The sequence below is a fragment of the Salvelinus sp. IW2-2015 genome, linkage group LG20 (assembly GCF_002910315.2).
Source record: "Salvelinus sp. IW2-2015 linkage group LG20, ASM291031v2, whole genome shotgun sequence".
Lineage (NCBI taxonomy): Eukaryota > Metazoa > Chordata > Actinopteri > Salmoniformes > Salmonidae > Salvelinus > Salvelinus sp. IW2-2015.
In genome coordinates this window covers 490,657-509,337 of record NC_036860.1, presented here as the reverse complement: position 1 = coordinate 509,337, position 18,681 = coordinate 490,657, and the positions used below count along the sequence as shown (strand labels likewise).

The window sequence follows — 18,681 nt, the reverse complement described above, 5'->3', positions numbered from 1 at the left end:
CCCTAGGTGGCTATAGTTCTTGCCAGGAGCATCAGTATCAAACCTGCAACTGCAAGGGAATTTAGACAAGGAGGGGGCGGTGAGTGTAGAGAAGAGCGACAGCAAACGAGAGGAGGCGGGGAAAGGAGATAAAGTTATTGCAGCGACGTGTCTTATAGCTCCGCTTATTAAAAAAAAAAAGCTTATCAACTCGTTGACAAAAAGATTCTATAGGAACAAATAAAGATGGATATCATTATGGAGAATACCCCTGAAATGGAATGTGTTGACCAGGGCGAGGCGCTTCACTCGGACAGTGCCTATGGGTCATCTGCGGTGGACACGGATACAGAGGACTGCCTGACTCCCCTCGAGATCACTTTCCCCTATAACGAGGACCTAATGCACAAGGTGATTAGGCTACTTTTTCATAACTTCACTTAACTTAGGCTAACTTAAAATCACCAAAGAGGCTGAACTCACATAAGATGATGTGCTAAATTGGCCAATTCTACTGGGGTAGCCTATCTCTATATACAGAATCTACCTTTTAAATTGTACTCTTTTGTAAATATATATTTTAATATTTAAGTGTGTCTCTGTAATAGTATAAAAGTAAACTTTTCTGTCTGTGTGAACAATGCCTTCATTATGTGACATGGGAGGTGCTACAACAGTCAGCATTCTACTTGAGTGGATATTTCAGTTGTATGTGTAATGTAGAGGTAATAATACCAACGTTGGACTATGTAGGTAAGCAATTTGGAATGGTTGCGCATTGCAGGGACATCTCAGTGTGGGTTGACTGCTTGTGGAGAACCCATTCCCTTTGCCAGCTTCCATGACTTCATTCATCTCTCTCACCTGAATCAGCACCTGCCAGGTTTCAGGGGCCCTGGACAGCCAGGCTGACAGCTGTACATGTCCAATGGCAATGGGACAAAAAATAGATATAACTTTGTCCTCCAGGTTACATAATGAAAATGTAACCTGACTATCACTTTCTAAAGTGGAATGTAATGGTTGAACTGCTCCCCTTTTGTTTTTTGTAAGCCACAACAACACACATACACCAGCAAGTGCCTACTCATATGATGTATACTTTGTCATTATTGACTGCATTTTTATTTGTACTTCATGTGTGAGAACACTTGGAAATTAAAGGGATATGTATCAGGGTTGGGGTCAATTCCATTTAAATTCCAGTCAATTCAGGAAGTACGCATAAATAAAAATTCCAATTCTCTTCAATGCTTTTCAATGAGAAAAATGTGGTATTAGAATTGGAATTTGGTTTACTTTCTGAATTGACTGGAATTAAAATGAAATTGACCCCAACCCTGATATGTATGCTTCCTTTACATTCTCTGTTCCTTCCTATGTGTAATCTCATAGCCTTGATAGAACATCTTCCTGTTAAAGACCAAGGCTGCTTTTTAGTACATTAGCACTGATGCCAACGTTAAGTTATTCTAGAGAAATTTGCATCTTTAATGACTTTTTTTTACCTCAAGAAATATGTGGGTGTGTGGTGGAAGTAGATGGGTGGAAATGTCATGAAAGAAAGATGAGACTTGGGGCATGTTATTCCTTTAGAGACCAAATTCACTTTAACGCCACATCATTTTTTTCACAATACACCCACTTATACTCTTCAACATTGTTGGGGTAAATTACTTTAGTAAGCAACATATAATATTAACTTCATACTTTTTCATATCACTTTATTTTTAGGGCAAGTATTTAAATTCATAGAAAGTATATATTATTTATCCATAGACATCAAGTGTTATGCTAATAATTTGATCATTCTATAACAACTCCATTCCCCAAAGCAGCTAGATAAATCCAGCCCTCACGCCAACTGACTGAGAATACTCCGGTGTAGGAACAGAAAGTGCTTATGTTGAATGTTTCCATTTACCCTCTGTGTTACTTTCACAAACAATGCAGCATAATGACTCAGTGGGTGTATGAGGACAACCCCAGAGGTAGATTCTCATTAACTGAAGGAAAACAACAACCTTTTGCTATATTAGAAAGAGAGAGATGTGCACGGATATGGGTGTTTCCTCTAGGTTGACAGAATCACATAGCCTTATAGTTTGTTTTTGACTTAATTAATTGTGAGACATCTGTGGGGGTTATTAGTCTGGGAACCAGTCTGTTTAGCTATCATTCCACTCCTTGCCACTCCTGTCAGTTAAATAAAGGTGAAATAAAAAATACAAGTTTTGCCACAGAGACTGGCCTGTCAGCTGATTGTTCTTTGGTTGTTGGAAGAAACGGAGTACACGGACAGGTACCCAGGTTAGGGGGTTATGCCTGATTAACTAAAACAACTCAGGGGGGAGTTGGTGCTCTCTTACTACAAGAGCTTGTGTGTTGCTATGGTAAAAGCATCTCTCCCCTGTCCCCTGTGGTAGGCTACACCCCCACTTCCTCTCCATTTTCCCAAACTCTCTGCCCCCCCCCTCATACAGACATTAAAGTTGGATGAGGATGACAAGAAATAGTAATGTAGTTGTAGGTTGACAGTGGCTTCTGGTTGCTCAGGCCTTCACACAAGGTACACCCACTGTGTGTGTTTGTGCTCCATGCGTCACCAGACGAAGCCGCAAGTCTGCGTCAGACTGTTGTTGGTGTTGTGACCGTGTATTCATGAATGCTATCCTGTCCTAAGCATCCACCCCCACAATTAACCTTTAATAAAATATAAATAAAACTTGCAAATACAAAGAAATGTTATGGCACGTTATGTATTCCAAAGCTTTCTATAAGTGAATGTTAAAGTCTCTTCAAAAGGTCAGTGTCTATTGGTTGATTTGAGATTTTAAATTGATCTGAGATTTTCAATCAAAGATTTTAAAAGGTCAACACTAATGTCAGCACTTATATCTAGTCCAATCCCCAGACAGTCTCCACTTTGTATTRTGTAGGAAGAGAAAGAGTTAATCTGGGTGAAGACTAGAAATAATGTATTTTAGCTAAATCTACCATATCTGGTGAGACAGTAATGAAGAAATTAACATTTTCTTTCTGAGGCCTAAAAAATGACAAAGTTGAAAAAGGGATGTGAGTGATTAGAGTGTTGGGGAGCTGYGTGGGCTGTGAGGCTCTATGAGCCAGCAGATAAGAGYCAGTGGMGCCGCCTGCTGGGAGGTGATAAATGTCAACAAAAGAGGCGAAGAGCGTCTGCTGACTGCTGCCACGGAGCCCCAGGCTAGCCACACAARYCKAGCCACCAACCTGATAACCATGGCAACAGGGCCTTATTGATGCCCACGTGCAACGCTCCCCTCTCAAATCAACAGCAGATCCCCGTTGGGATGACGCATGACCCACAGCAATGGGAAATCATTCCTATCGTATAAGAGGACCCTTGACTGAGTGTTGACTGTCTCTCTCTCTCTGTGTGTGTGTGTGTGTGTGTGCAGAGGTGCCTGGAGAAGTGGCTATACTAATTTTGCCAAACATTTCCCAAACGGCCCGGCCGGCGAAGGAAAGGCACCCTGTGTGAAAAATTCTATGAGAAACAGTGACATATACTCTGACTGACCTAAAATGATCAATCCCATATTGGTCTTTCACAGTCAGGTACCCAATATGTACTGTGCATGTTGGCTAATAGTAGGCCTACTATTGAAAGATAAATGAGGATGTCAACCGAGTAAGACATTTAGATTTGTTTGTGAAGATACCCTTTAATTCAAGTGTGCAGGCACCTAGCACTGTTGTTTGGTTAGTGGTGTTTCTGTAGCACATATAGCACAAGATGGAGATTGCAAAACAAATGGCAATAATTGATGCAAATAATCACTTTATATTAATTGGCATGTCTTACCTTGCTTCAAAGTAGCCTATATAGCCAAAATCCCACCATAGAAACCTGAAGGTAATTATTTTCTAAAGACTTCCTCTTATGCATACTCCTGTTCTATTGGTTTTCTTTGAGCTTTCTTTCATTGTCTAGCAGCCAAAGGTATTATCCTAGTCATATTAGCAACCCATGATAGTTGTTACATCTTTAGATCTCCCCTCTTTCTAAATATAGGCCTACCGTAGCGTGCACATTGCTGCGCCTAAAATGTGAAGAAATAATAGTTTATCAACATTTTAAGCGAAACATTCTGATCTGTTCCATCAGACTTATTTATTGATACAGCATATACCTCCACTACACTGCTTTGATATGCATCATGGGGATTAAGAAGGGAGTATACACAAGGCCCAACGAAAAATAAGTGGGTATACTCTCCACTACACCACTGTGTGCATGTGTGTGCGTGTGTGCGCGCGCGCGCGCGTGCGTGTGTGCGTGTGTGTAGCCTGCTGATGTGTGTTTGTCTGTGCTGTGTGTCATTGTGTAAGAGGTTTTTCAGTTGAGTGGGCAAGGAGAGATCTCTTAATGCTCCCTTTGGGGCACAGGGAGCATCGTCTTGAATCCAAGTAGCATGGCTGACATGATGCTCAGGCTGCAGCTGCCTTATATCCCTGGTACATTCAGACTCATCCACTGCCATTTCCCTCCTCCCGTCGGGTATTTACCCAACTGACCTTCATAGCATCACATTATATTACACACATTATATGGCATCAGGCAAGGGCATGTTCCGCACTGTAAGCAACAGATGCACATATACAGTAGGGTACGCTACACCCACTCATTGTACAGGCCTATAGATGAGCAGTGTGCTGTGCTGTTCTGTACTGTACACTCTTAGAAAAAAAGGTGCTATCTAGAAAGTACAATGTTTTTTCTACTGTCCCCATAGGAGAACCATTTGAAGAACCCTTTTTGGTTCCAGGTAGAACCCCTTTGGGTTCCACGTAGGACCCTTTCCATGAAGGGTTCTACATGGAACCCAAAATGGTTCTTCGTGGAACCAAAAAGGGTTCTCCCTGGAACCAAAAAGGGTTATACTATGGGGGCAGCCGGAGAACCCTTTTTTATAAGAGTGCACTGTGCTGTTCTGTGTAGTGCTGTGCTGTGTAGTGCTGTGTAGTGCTGTGATGTGGCTAACCTGCTCTCTGTTCTTCCTGCTATCCACAGACCATCATGGTGGGAGACAGCGGCGTGGGGAAGACCTCTCTGCTGGTCCAGTATGACCAAGGCAAGTTCATACCCGGCTCCTTCTCTGCCACTGTGGGCATCGGCTTCACGGTGAGTCTCTGCGTTATTGTCTGCCATGAGCCATAGGGGACAAGTGACCATGAAGGACCAGATCACTTTGTTACTGGGATTGATGGGACAACAAGTGTCTTCCCTTCCAGGGTRCCTAAATGCTGTTGTCTGAGGTGCCAATCATCTTCCTCTTTCTGCAATCATAATGATCTTTAGCACACAGTTGGGTGTTGCTAGAAAGCGTGTGTATGATTACAGTTAATGATGCACCAGTTGGTCTGTTCCCTGATGGATAGCTGTGTTTCGCAGATGTATCACTCACTGTTGTGAATGTGAACTGGAGTGATTGATTGTCTGCATATACAGTCTACATTATCACTGTGGTGATGTATGGTGGGCTTCCATTCACAGAGAAAATGAAAGAAAGAAAGAAAGAAAGACAGAAAGAAAGAAAGACAGAAAGAAAGACAGAAAGAAAGACAGAAAGAAAGACAGAAAGAAAGACAGAAAGAAAGAAAGACAGAAAGAACGGGACTGTAAAAGTTATAAAGCTCAGGGTGATGCTATTTTCAGAAATAGACCTGAATGTTTTGTGCTGTGACAGACAGTGATGACAAAGGCTTTGTTTGTCTGAAGGCATATAAGCCACACAAAAGCAATGCAGAAAAAGGACACAAAAAGCTGCTTACCTTGGAGATGCGAAAAATGCTTTGTCATACAGTAAAATGTTGTGACGAAAATGCAGTGGGTATAAAATGGTTTGGTTGCACTTGCAGAAACATTTGTTGTACTAGGTGGATAGAAGATTAACCAATGTTCTCCAGTCTTTCTGTCTGTCTGTTTGTCTGTCTGTCTGAGCCCACAACTGCCTGTAATGTGAAGTGATGGAGCTAGAGAGAGATACACCCACAAACATCTATTTTTCTCGTCTCTCTTTTGACCACTGGGGGGAGACAAACTCTTAGTCAAAGATTCAGCTGGTATCCATCTACATGATCATACATTTTACATTTACATTTAAGTCATTTAGCAGACGCTCTTATCCAGAGCAGGCTTGGCAATTAGGAGAACATTTTTTGACATTATGTCATGTCAATTAAGTGAAAGAAAATGAGATTCTCATATGAACACTGTCTGTTTATAGTGTATTTTCTCAAGGCTACATACATCCTTTGAAAAGTAGACATTGGTGAGGAAAGACCACCTACCTGACATGTTGTGGATTAAATTGTAGGAATTTTTCTGAATTCTGAAATCACTGGAATAGCATTAATTTAGGATTGAAACCGAAAAGTGTATTTTTCAGTGGCAACACGTTGACAGACGTTTTTTTTCGTTCGCTGAACTCCTCCTCTTTCATGATCAACGAGTCCACCTGTGACTAATAACCCGTGCCATCACTGCCTGTTGCGGCCGTGGCTCGGTTGAAGACCTAGTTGTTTTCATTTATGAAAATTACAAAAAACTGCCTCATTTCATAGACATAAATAACATTATCTTCATTGGACAAATGACAATAGCAACGTCGTTTCATCTGCCAACGCGTAAAGAATGATGCGGATCCGTTCCAACGTTCTGCATAACTGAGAAATGTTTCCGCATATTGATTATATTTTCTCCACGAATGTAGCCGCGTCCTCAAGAGAATCCCCCTTTAAGTTTTAACCACGACTCTATGATTGGCATTAGTTGATTCAGCGTCAAGAAACTGTTCTTAGAAAGCGCTGGGTGGTTTTGGACAACGCTAAATGACTGCCGATGGACTCATTGCTCGTGTTAACTGGTTTTGAGTCACTGGCATCTCGGGAGGAACATCGCGCGGTGCGCTGACAGATCTCGGTGATACTGTGGTGATAGTCATTGCGATGTCCACAAAGAAGGCATCGTTGAAGGATAAAGAGACTAAAAACGGAACATCAAAATATGTGTTGGAGAGATGCGCCTCGGTTTGCGAGTATTTTGATATTGCCTTCAAGGTCTGTATTAGGCTATTCTTATTATTGGGATATATATTATTAGGCTATGTTTATTATGTGCCTATAACAGTATTATGCTTATGATCATGTTATGGCGCTGCCTGCTGGTATTAATATTGACTGTAGCCAAATTGAGAAGCTTCACTGGTGGTACAGGTGTCCATCTCTCAAACAAATGAAGGAAAATCTATTAAAATACAGTAGCCTGTCTACTCTGCACACCAGTACACTCTTATAAAAAAGGCTGTCCCCATAGAAGAACCCCTTTGGTTCCAAATTAAACCCTTTTTTGTTCCAGGTGAAACCCTTTTTTGTTCCAGGTGAAACCCTTTTTTGTTCCAGGTGAAACCCTTTTTTGTTCCAGGTGAAACCCTTTTTTTGTTCCAGGTGAAACCCATTTTTGTTCCAGGTAGAACCATTTTGGGTTCCATGTAGAACCCTCTGTGGAAAAGGTTCTAAACTCAGCAAAAAAAGAAACGTCCTCTCACTGTCAACTGCATTTATTTTCAGCAAACTTAACATGTGTAAATATTTGTATTAACATAAGATTCAACAACTGAGACATAAACTGAACAAGTTCCACAGACCTGTGACTAACAGAAATGGAATNTTAAGTACTGCAATGCATCTCCTCCTCATGGACTGCACCAGATTTGCCAGTTCTTGCTGTGAGATGTTACCCCACTCTTCTACCAAGGCACCTGAAAGTTCCCAGGCATTTCTGGGGGGAATGGCCCTAGCCCTCACCCTCCGATCCAACAGGTTCCAGACATGCTCAATGGGATTGAGATCCGGGCTCTTCGCTGGCCATGGCAGAACACTGACATTCCTGTCTTGCAGGAAATCACGCACAGAACAAGCAGTATGGCTGGTGGCATTGTCATGTCAGGATGAGCCTGCAGGAAGGGTACCACATGAGGGGGGAGGATGTCTTCCCTGTAACGCACAGCGTTGAGATTGCCTGTGACACACCGCCCCAGATCATGACGGACCCTCCACCTCCAAATCGATCTCGCTCCAGAGTACAGGCCTCAGTGTAACGCTCATTCCTTCGACGATAAACGTGAATCCGACCATCACCCCTGGTGAGACAAAACCACAACTCGTCAGTGAAGAGCACTTTTTGACAGTCCTGTCTGGTCCAGCGACGGTGGGTTTGTGCCCATAGGAGACATTGTTGCCGGTGATGTCTGTTGAGGACCTGCCTTACAACAGGCATACAAGCCCTCACTCCAGCCTCTCTAAGCCTATTGCGGACAGTCTGTGCACTGATGGAGGGATTGTGCGTTCCTGGTGTAACTCGGGCTGTTGTTGTTGCCATACCCGTACCTGTCCCGCAGGTGTGATGTTCGGATGTACCGATCCTGTGCAGGTGTTGTTACACGTGGTCTGCCACTACGAGGACAATCAGCTGTCCGCCCTGTCTCCCTGTAGCGCTGTCTTAGGCGTCTCACAGTACGGACATTGCAATTTATTGCCCTGGTCACATCTGCAGTCCTCATGCCTCCTTGCAGCATGCCTAAGGCACGTTCACGCAGATGAGCAGGGAACCTGGGCATCTTTCTTTTGCTGTTTTTCAGAGTTGGTAGAAAGGCCTCTTTAGTGTCCTAAGTTTTCATAACTGTGACCTTAATTGCTCGCCGTCTTTAAGCTATTAGTGTCTTAACGACCGTTCCACAGGTGCATGTTCATTAATTGTTTATGGTTCATTGAACAAGCACGGGAAACAGTGTTTAAACCCTTTACAATGAAGATCTGCAAAGTTATTTGGATTTTTACTAATTATTTTTGAAAAACAGGGTCCTGAAAAAGGGACGTTTCTTTTTTTGCTGAGTTTACAGGCAACCCTAAACGGGTCTACTTGGAACCAAAAGGGTTCTACCTGGAACCAACAAGGGTTCTTCATAGGGTTCTCCAATCGGGACAGCCAAAGAACCCTTTTAGGTTCTAGATAGCACCTTTTTTTCTAAGAGGGTAGCCCTTGCTTTTGTGAAGTTTCCCCTTAATGTAGCACAATATACCACTATGGAATAAGAACAGCTGTTATCATTGTGGCAAGCTTCTATTCTGTTTACATTACTCTTAATTACCACACCACTATCAATTATGTGCCTTGCCACACACCAGTGCACACCAATTTCACCCCTCCCTTATGGATAATGTCAGTGGTGGAAAAAGTCATACTTGAGTAAAAGTAAAGATACCTTAATAGAAAATGACTCAAGTGAAAGTCACCCAGTAAAATACTTCTTAAGTAAAAGTCTAAAAGCATTTGGTTTTAAGTATACTTAAGTACATTTGAGCAATTCCATTTACTTTTGATTCTTAAGTATCAAAAGTAAAAGTATAAACCAGAGGGGACAATGTTTTAATTTTTTATTGACGCATAGCCAGGGACACACTCCAACACTCAGACATAATTTACAAATGAAGTATTTGTGTTTAGTGAGTCCTACAGATCAGAGGCAGTAGGGATGACCAGCGATGTTCTCTTGATACGTGTGTGAATTGGACCATTTACTTGTCAAAATGTAACAAGTACTTTTGGGTGTCAGAGAAAATGTATGGAGTAAAAAGTCCATTATTTTCTTTAGGAATGTAGTGAAGTAAAAATTGGCAAAAATATAAATAGTAAAGTACAGATACCCCAAAAAACTACATAAGTAGTACTTTACACCACTGGATAATGTATCCAATGTGACACAGGTTTATATGATATGAATCACGRTATTCAGTCCTCCCATTCTTAGTGATATCTAAATATTGTCTCAAGGGAGAATGTAGCACTTGGTAATACAGGTTAACTGCATACCACGTAATAGTACATTTCTCTCCAAATCTTAGGGGGAAAAGTCCATGTTATTGTATTTAAAATGTAATTACAGTAAAGGTGCATATTGTTACATAGTACTTTTAATCATGAGCGTTTGGGGATTGATCAGAATKAGGAGAGTGGTTAATGGACTAGACCAAGCAGAAGTACAACAGGTCATTCACACATCAGTCTCATGATGGTTTGTGCAAATATGATCTCTCATACATATCCTCTCTAAGCTGTTTTACTGCAGAACACTACTCATGTTGAAATATGAATGATCAAATTAATAAGGGTAGTCCCACACATCAACCATATCATTTAGTCTACAACCTTATAAAGATGAAATCAACGGGTGGATAAAATATCCAAACTAAATCAGGCGCCCAATAAATAACCAGGAAGTTCAGATGAGGCTAAAACAACAAGAACATTTTGCAATAGGATCATGAGTCAGTGCTTTGACACTTAACAACACTAGTCACCATGATGTCGTGAAATTCTAGTTTTATAATTTTCACTTCTCATGGATGCACAYCATCATGAAATAATCAACAGYTTACTTTCAGAAAGTAATTTGCATATGAACCAGTTGCACTKWATGATTCATCTCTTAAGACCAAACATTGTTCAGTGAAAGCTTGTTTGGAGTTATTACCATTCTTCTGGTCATGTGAGGGTTGATGCCAGTGTGTTGGGCCCAGGTATGACCCCTAACCCCTCTCTCTGACCTCTGGCTGTGACGCCTCTCTAGGTGATGCTGCTGGGAGACTCTGCGGTGGGGAAGACGTGTGTGCTGGTGCGCTTTAAAGACGGGGCCTTTTTGGGAGGCAACTTCATAGCCACCGTGGGAATAGACTTTAGGGTGAGAGAGATGTCAGTAGACTCAGAGTGGGGTCAACTCATGGTTGGAAGGTTCTTTGTGTCTATACATTCATAATGTATGCATTATGTCTGCTGTTTCTCTCTGTTCTATCTAATTTCTAAATGGTCTATTTACAAGATAAACGCTAGAATGTTGTTGAGGAATCCATACATAAAATATTTTCCCATCCTATTTCAGTTAAATCTGTAAATCCAATAACCACTTTAAAGTGTTTTCATGCAGTGATGATGGCTCAAAATGTACAAACCCTTTCACAAATCAGTCAAGTCCATAGAGCACTTCTGCTACTGTGCTGCATATGGCTCTAGAATGATTGTTTTCAGCCTGGAGGAGCTGTACGTTACCCCCACAAACGATGCTCTGTCCTGGCTGGGGTCAAATAAACAAGCAGCTCTCATGTGGGGGACAGATTGGTGGGGGACAGATTTTCATAGCTTCCAACCAGCTGCTGGAGAGACAGAGAGAAAAAGATAGAGAAAATGAGTGAGAGATGGAAAAAGAGAGAGAATATGGACAGAAAGAAATACTCTTGCACCAGTGGATTTGGACCCGCTCACCCTCCAAAGAAAACACTCTATCTAATGGCTGGTAAAATGGCGGTTTTGAGGAAATGATGTTGCATTAAGGCAGAGTACTGTGTTACCACTCTGTGTTGATGGTGTAGACATTAGGACTGCCTGGGATGGGAGTACATCATGGATAGGGATGTGTGGAGTGTTTATGTAGACAAATGGAGATTATTTTCTCCATGCTTGTGCTTCAGGTAATAACTATTCATGAGATTCATAAATAAGTGCATTATAACAATGAGTTGTGTGTAGTGACCACCCACGGCTACTTGCATTGCATCTGTATGGAACAGAAGATTATAAGGAGAGATGATTTTGAGACTGATACATCATCAGTCAATATGTTCCTTGCTGAGCCTCCAGCTATACCAGTCAATACCCTGTGTGGATGGGAAGACTGCTGTGACTAGCTTACGTGGCAGGGCTATTTTGGCCCTGCTTCCTTGTAGCAGTTACTCAGCATGCGGGCGTGTCAACGCAAAGCCGTGTGTGGCCAATCTGCGTAATAATTGGAGGGAAAAATGGAAACCCATGGCAACTAATGCAGGGGTTGGACCATGTCTGTTCTGCCAAGGTGGAAGTCTCAATGGGTGGTGACCCCCGTTAAGAGGGGCCATTTTAGAAGATTGGACTCACTTCAGAGAGAGTGTGTGTCTGTCACAGTGTGCTCACAGGAAAGGCAGGGGCTGACTGTACCCGGGTACTGATAGTGGAGTAATGAGGTTAGCTTAGAGGAAGTGATATGTACCAGTTGTAGCGTTCACTTCCTTCATATCAACATTGTTGCTTGTGTCATGTTTTCACTTAGTGACTTTCCTCCTGTTTTCCCCTGAAATATAAAAACAGGAAGTTTAAAAGGCCAGGGTGAGGTTAACTGGTTCAGTTACCTGCATAATAATGACACCTACACAGCAGACTGACCTTACAACAAGCTGTTATTGGTTGACCTCTAGAATGTGTGCCATTGGGTTTGTTCGTGAGTGTATGTGTGTGTGTGTGGGTGGGTGTATGTACGTACATATTTGGGACTTAGTTTAGAAGGGACACATCATTTCACATGACTTAGGCATCTTATTCCTTCTCAATTTTCCATATTCTTTCTATACTCCCTCGAAGAGCATCTTTCACAAGATATGTTTTTCACTTGGAAGCATCTTATTCCTCCTCAATCTTCCATATTCCTTCTATATTGTCTTGAAGAGCATCTTTCACAAGATGTGTTTTTCACTAATCCATATCCGTAGCTAATATTATTTTTTTCACTCATGACTATTTTAGAATCCTGCCTATACAGGAAATCACATGGCGTCCCTGACAGCCACAGGAAATTAGCGGGGGAGTGGGTTGTTATTTTGCCAGTCTTCTTTCTCACTATTGTGCAATTAAGTCTAATTCCAGAACCTCTGTAGTGTGGGTGTAGCAATTGGCTTTCTTTGCCGGCCTCTGAAGCTCCTCTTAGTTTTCATGTTGTCTGTATGAGTCTATATAGCAGTGGCGATTTTAGCATGGAAATCTTGGTGGGCCCAAACTTTGCCATTCTCTGGATTTAGGGGGGGGGTCTGAAGAAAAAACACACAGCCACTCCATTGAATAGCAGGCTAACGTTAGTGGTTTCTTTGCAACGCTTGCAGTTAGCCACTGATTCCTTTCAAACGACTCATTGTTGAATTTGCGATTTCCAACTTGTTGTGTAATCTTTATGTCCAATGGCCGATGAGCACCGATATGTTTTATCTATAATTTCTCTTCATTATTTCTCTTCATATGACAAGGATTTAAAAGGATTTGCCAGTAGATTGTTGACTTGATGACAACTGATGATGACTGCTAGCTAAGACTTTGAGAGTGAGATGTTGACATGATCAGTCCAATCAAAGCTACTGTAGATATAACGTGATTTGACGTCGTTTTATCTGTGGCCAATGACCTTGAGCCTTCTTGGAAGGGCACTTCTAGTCTAAGTCTATGACAGAACCCAAAGGGCTCACATTCTTGATGTCTACCCTTACTAAAAGCGGGTGACAGTGTGTCCCCATGAGTGACAGAACACTGAGCCAATCACAGTGCAATGCTCCTATTTTCTGCTGGCCTGCCCCACCACCACATAAAGCACTGAGCTAGGCTGAAACACCTGCATTTTAGAGCTGCCTGTTTAAATGCAGCTTTATTAACTCAATGATATATATATTTTTTTTTTACACTGTTTGCAAACTGATACGTGACACATATTAATGCCAAAATAACATGCAAAACAGGCAAGCCCCCCCAAAAAAACAGAATATATTTTTTATWTTTTTTATTTTTGCTAAAAAGGTGGGGCTCACAGGCCCACCTGCCCTGAATGACGGGTCGCCACTGCTATACAGCATGCTGTGCCATTTCCGCTCTGTTTGTTCTTTAGAATATTCTTGCTTTCTGAAGCTTCTTAATATTTAAATACCTGTGATGTGTTTTGTCTGAGTCTCTCTATTATGCAAAGAGACCCCCATAGACAGTCCTGTGGTTAACTGTTTCCTCTCCTCATCAGAATAAAGTTGTTACGGTGGACAACGCGAAGGTCAAACTCCAGGTGAGAGAGCAGGGACCTCTACACCCAACATTGATGCCACTATTCCTGTGATCCTATCCCTACCAGTCTAATTCATTAAACCACAGTCAGTATCATAATATTACACAGTGGGCAGTGGCGTATGTGGTCAACACGCAAGTGTCCCTATGTACCCACAGCTTATCTATTGCAAATACGTTGTTATCATATCCTGTTTTATTAACAATGCTGGCTGAGAGGTGCCAAACATTTAAATGCCTTCGGTGGGTTTTGTCTGAGCAGCACACCACCCTGCATCCCAATGCTGGCTAGCCTCTGAAGCTAAGCAGTGTTGGTCCTTGGATGGGWGACCAGATGCTGCTGGAAGTGGTGTTGGAGGGCCAGTAGGAGGCACTCTTTCCTCTGGTCCCAGGGCAGTGATTGGGGATATATCCCTGTATAGTGTGCCGTCTTTTGGATGGGATGTTAAACGGGTGTCTTCTGACTCTCTGTGGTCACTAAAGATCACATGCCACTTATCGTAAGATTAGGGGTATTAACCTCGGTGTCCTGGCTAAATTCCCAATCTGGCCGTTGTACCATCATGGCTACCTAATCATCCCCAGCTTCCAATTGGCTCATTCATCCCCCTCCTCTTCCATGTAACTATTCCCCACGTAATTTCTGTAAATGAGAATGTGTTCTCAATCAACTTACCTGGTAAAATATAAAATAAATAAGCCACGTGACTATTCTAATGTATTACACTGTAAAATATATTGATCATTAATTTCACGTATTCCCATTATGACTTGCATGCTCATTGGTTGCTGCTGGTTCGGATATTGTCCCGTTTTCCAGGTTTATTACATTGTTATAATTAATTTGTTTCACCTCTTTTCCCCAGATCTGGGATACTGCAGGACAGGAGAGATTCCGCAGTGTCACGCACGCCTACTACAGAGACGCACAGGGTAATCTCTGCTCTATTAAAACACTTCCTGGTTGTGTGTGTTGTAGAATGCTAAGAACACATGGCTGTGTGAGACTCTCTGCCTTTCTCTCCTCAGCCCTCCTCCTGCTCTATGACATCACCAGCAAGTCATCCTTTGACAACATCAGGGTGAGAAACCTATCATGTCACTCTTCACTCCTCCTTCTTATCTCCTCACGTCTTCTCATAAGCCCCCTTTTAGAGGAAGAACCCAGAATTCATTTTACATGCCAAGTAATATATGGCCTCCACATTACATTACTGAAGTTACTGAAGCCATCTTTTAAGTTTTTGAAGGTTTGGGGATAAGAGGATGTGCAGCTCAGAATGGCCGAATAGAGAGTAGTTACCAAAGCAGCAGAGCAGAGAAATTGATTATGTTTTTGTAGAGAGGATCTCCTTTAGCACTGGCATTTTTACTGACTAATCTCATTTTTAAATCTCTCTCTCGCTCTCTTTCTCTCTCTCTCTCTCTCTCTCTCTCTCTCTCTCTCTCTTCCCCCCCTCCCATATAGGCCTGGCTGACTGAAGTTCATGAGTATGCTCAGAAGGATGTGGTCATCATGTTGCTCGGCAACAAGGTGTGAGCTAGACATCATTTTGGATTTGTAGAGTGTATCAAGAGAAGTCGTCATACCAAAAAGTAACAATAAGAACACAACACACAGAAACATATTTGTCTCTGCTATTGACTTTGTAGCCTAATTACACACACCCACACACACAGTGTCTCAGCCTCTGAGTTTATATTGAAGCTGAATTAGAACGTTACTAGTGAACACATGTGTTGTGATGATTTCAAATAGAACTGGTGGCATCTCCAGTTCAGCAGCACCCATAGATCATGTGCCCCCTCTGGTGGTGCTACTACAGAGACACTGGGTCATTGCTGTCACGTTCCACCAGACATKATTTATTCCCAGAGCTGGGGAGAGCAGCAGGACAGGGCACATTTCTCTCTGAGCAGTGTTTGGCCTGTGGTCAGACACTCAGAGGCAGCCTGGAGACTGCCCTGGGAACTGCTGGGGCTTGTGTGGGCTGATGTAGTGGTGCCTCTCTGGATCTAATGGACTAGTTGTGTCCATGACTCTCCTCTGCTCTGTCCAAACAGACGGACATGGCCGGAGAGAGGGTCATCAAGCGTGAGGAGGGAGAGAAGCTGGCCAAGGTAAGAGACAAGGCCCACTTAAGGGTTTGCTCCACTCTCCTACTGCAAAACACCAAGTAACCTCTTCAAAAGCAACTGTACAGCACTGTGAAATGAAAACYAGCTTGAAATGTTGATTTATAAACTGCACTTGTGAACTGATGTTCCKTCAAGTGTTGGAGAGATGTATCACTCTGAGTGTTTGGTAGTGAGTTCATTCATATGATGAATGGGGTGTACTTGAGTAGTGCCATTAAAAGCCCTGGATGCTTTTCAGGAATATGGAGTCCCTTTCATGGAGACCAGTGCCAAGACTGGAGTCAATGTAGAGCTGGCCTTCCTGGCTGTAGCAAAGTAAGTCACGACTCATGTCATTTCTAAATGAAAGTTGCACTGTATGTGAAAGGGCAAAGACATATTGCCAAATTATGTTCCTCATCTCTCCTTCTCTTTTCCCTTATGTTTTCAATTTCTCTGCTCTGCACTGCTCCATCCCACACACTCTCGCTCTCTCTCTCACTCTCTCACTCTCTCTCMCTCTCTCACTCTCTCTCTCACTCGCTCTCTCTCTCAGGGAGTTGAAGCACAGAGCTGCCCAGCAGCCCAACGAGCCCAAGTTCCAGATCCACGACTACATTGCGTCTGAGAAGCAGAAGTCTGGCTGCTGTGGTGGCTACATGTAGCTAAACCTCTCACCAACTGTTACACCACACCAGGCCACAGTGAGAGAGGAGCAAGAGAGAGACACAAACATCTACAGAAGGAGGGAGATAGAGAGAGAGACATAGAGCAGTAGGGAGYCAGTCCCCCTAAAATAGCATCATCAGATAGCGAGTAGTCAAAAAGAGCAGAGCAACCACATTGTYAAAAAGAGAGCACCTGGTCTGCTCCCCACCTACTTGGAAAGCCTATGGRKACTAGACAACCCTCATTCTACCCCTATCAGGAGAAAAAKCATGTCAGTGTTTTCAGTTGGATAGAAATCCATTACCAGTGTATTTAAAATGTGAATTTATATTTGAAACATGCTCAGATCATTTAGTTCATGTGTATCACATGCTGCAGCTGCAGCSTGTCAGCCTTACTCATTATTGCCATAAGGAAGGATTGGAAATCCAAATGGAATTTCTTYCCCCAATATTGCCATATTTACAAAGAAATGAAGAAATGATCTGATCACTTTATGTAAAGATGTTAGCTGGAATAAAATACAGATTTTTTGGGGCTCATGGCTTCATATGTTTCACCACGTTCTATTCAGGACTAAATGCCATTATACATGTTGTATGAGGAGTACCCTCTACTACTGCGGTGTCATACACAGCGTGTCCCAGATGCGGCCTCTACCGACTAAAAATATGTCTAATGACAGTCATTTTGTAATTATACTCCAAATTAAAATTATTTTCTGAAATGTTGTGGTCAAATGTTAATTGAGGTGGTGGTCAGAAGTTCCAGCATGAGTTTTGATTTGCTTTTAAACGTGCCATCCACCAATGAGAGAGCTCCCTCAGACACTGTTGTTGTGGAGCCTCTATCAGTCATCATTAATGGACGTTGTTGGTGTTGTGTCTCTACTGTACATGGGTTGTTCATGGGTTGCATTGTGTAAAATGTTCCTTTGTATTTGGTTCATTATGAATGTTTGCTTATTGAATTTGCTTGATGTCACAATTATTGTCACTCTATGGAGATGTCACAGTGATCACAAAGTGCCATGGAAAAGTGCTTTGTTATCGTACAGTATATAAAAACTATTTTTTGTAATGAAGATGGTGGTGTTTTATTGCAGTGTGTGTTTGTATATCTGTTCTTTGAGTCTCTGGGGAGGAGGAAATAGGTCAGGGTTTCCCAACTGGCGGCCACTGGTGGTTTTATTTGACCCCCCCAAGTTTTCTGAGCAAAAAAATATATATATACAGCACCAGTCAAATGTTTGGACACAACTACTCAAGGGGTTTTCTATATTTTTACTATGTTCTACATTGTAGAATAATATTGAAGACATCACAACTATGAAATAACATATGGAGAAACCAAAAATATATATTTTTGATTATTCAAAGTAGCCACTGTTTGCCTTGATGACAGCTTTTCAAACTTAGCATTCTCTCAACCAGTTTCACCTGGAAGGCTTTTCCAAAAGTGTTGAAGCAATTCCCACATATGCTGAGCACTTGTTGGCTTCTTTTTCTTCACTCTGCATTCCAACTCACCCCAAACCATCTCAATTGGGTTGAGGTTGGGAGATTGTGGAGGCCAGGTCATCTGTTGCAGCACTCCATCAWTCTCCTTCCTGGTCAAATAGCCCTTACACAGCCTGGAGGTGTGTTGGGTCATTGTCCTGTTGAAAAATCAATGATTGTCCCATTAAGGGCAAACCAGATGGGATGGCGTATCGCTGCAGAACGCTGTGGTAGCCATGTTGGTTAAGTGTGCCTTGAATTCAAAGTAAATCACTGACAGTGTCACCAGCAAAGCACCATCACACCTCCTCCATGCTTCACGGTGGGAACCACACATGCGGAGATCATCTGTTCACCTGATCTGCGTCTCACAAAGATACAGCGGTTGGAAACAAAAATCTGAAATTTGGACTCATCAGACCAAAGGACAGATTTCCACCGGTCTAATGTCCATTGCTCGTGTTTCTTGGCCCAAGC

At 42.3% G+C, this 18,681-nt stretch overlaps 1 protein-coding gene across 4 annotated transcripts; it reads left to right on the top strand.

The window, feature by feature from the left end:
- Positions 1 to 150: 150 nt before the first annotated feature.
- Positions 151 to 17,789, top strand: LOC111981788 (ras-related protein Rab-37). Of its 4 annotated transcripts, none has more exons than XM_024013225.3 (9): positions 151 to 390; positions 5,033 to 5,143; positions 13,878 to 13,919; positions 14,785 to 14,851; positions 14,948 to 15,000; positions 15,387 to 15,452; positions 15,983 to 16,039; positions 16,296 to 16,372; positions 16,593 to 17,789. In XM_024013225.3, exons 1-9 carry the CDS (start codon positions 226 to 228, stop codon positions 16,699 to 16,701), a joined length of 747 nt encoding a protein of 248 aa, XP_023868993.1. In that variant the 5' UTR covers positions 151 to 225; the 3' UTR covers positions 16,702 to 17,789. The 4 variants fall into 4 exon arrangements, with proteins under 4 accessions (XP_023868993.1, XP_023868995.1, XP_023868992.1 ...); XM_024013226.3 differs by lacking the exons at positions 151 to 390; positions 5,033 to 5,143 and adding exons at positions 6,479 to 7,080; positions 10,650 to 10,760; XM_024013224.3 differs by lacking the exons at positions 151 to 390; positions 5,033 to 5,143 and adding exons at positions 6,477 to 7,080; positions 10,650 to 10,760 and having other exon boundaries at positions 14,785 to 15,000.
- Positions 17,790 to 18,681: the final 892 nt, after the last annotated feature.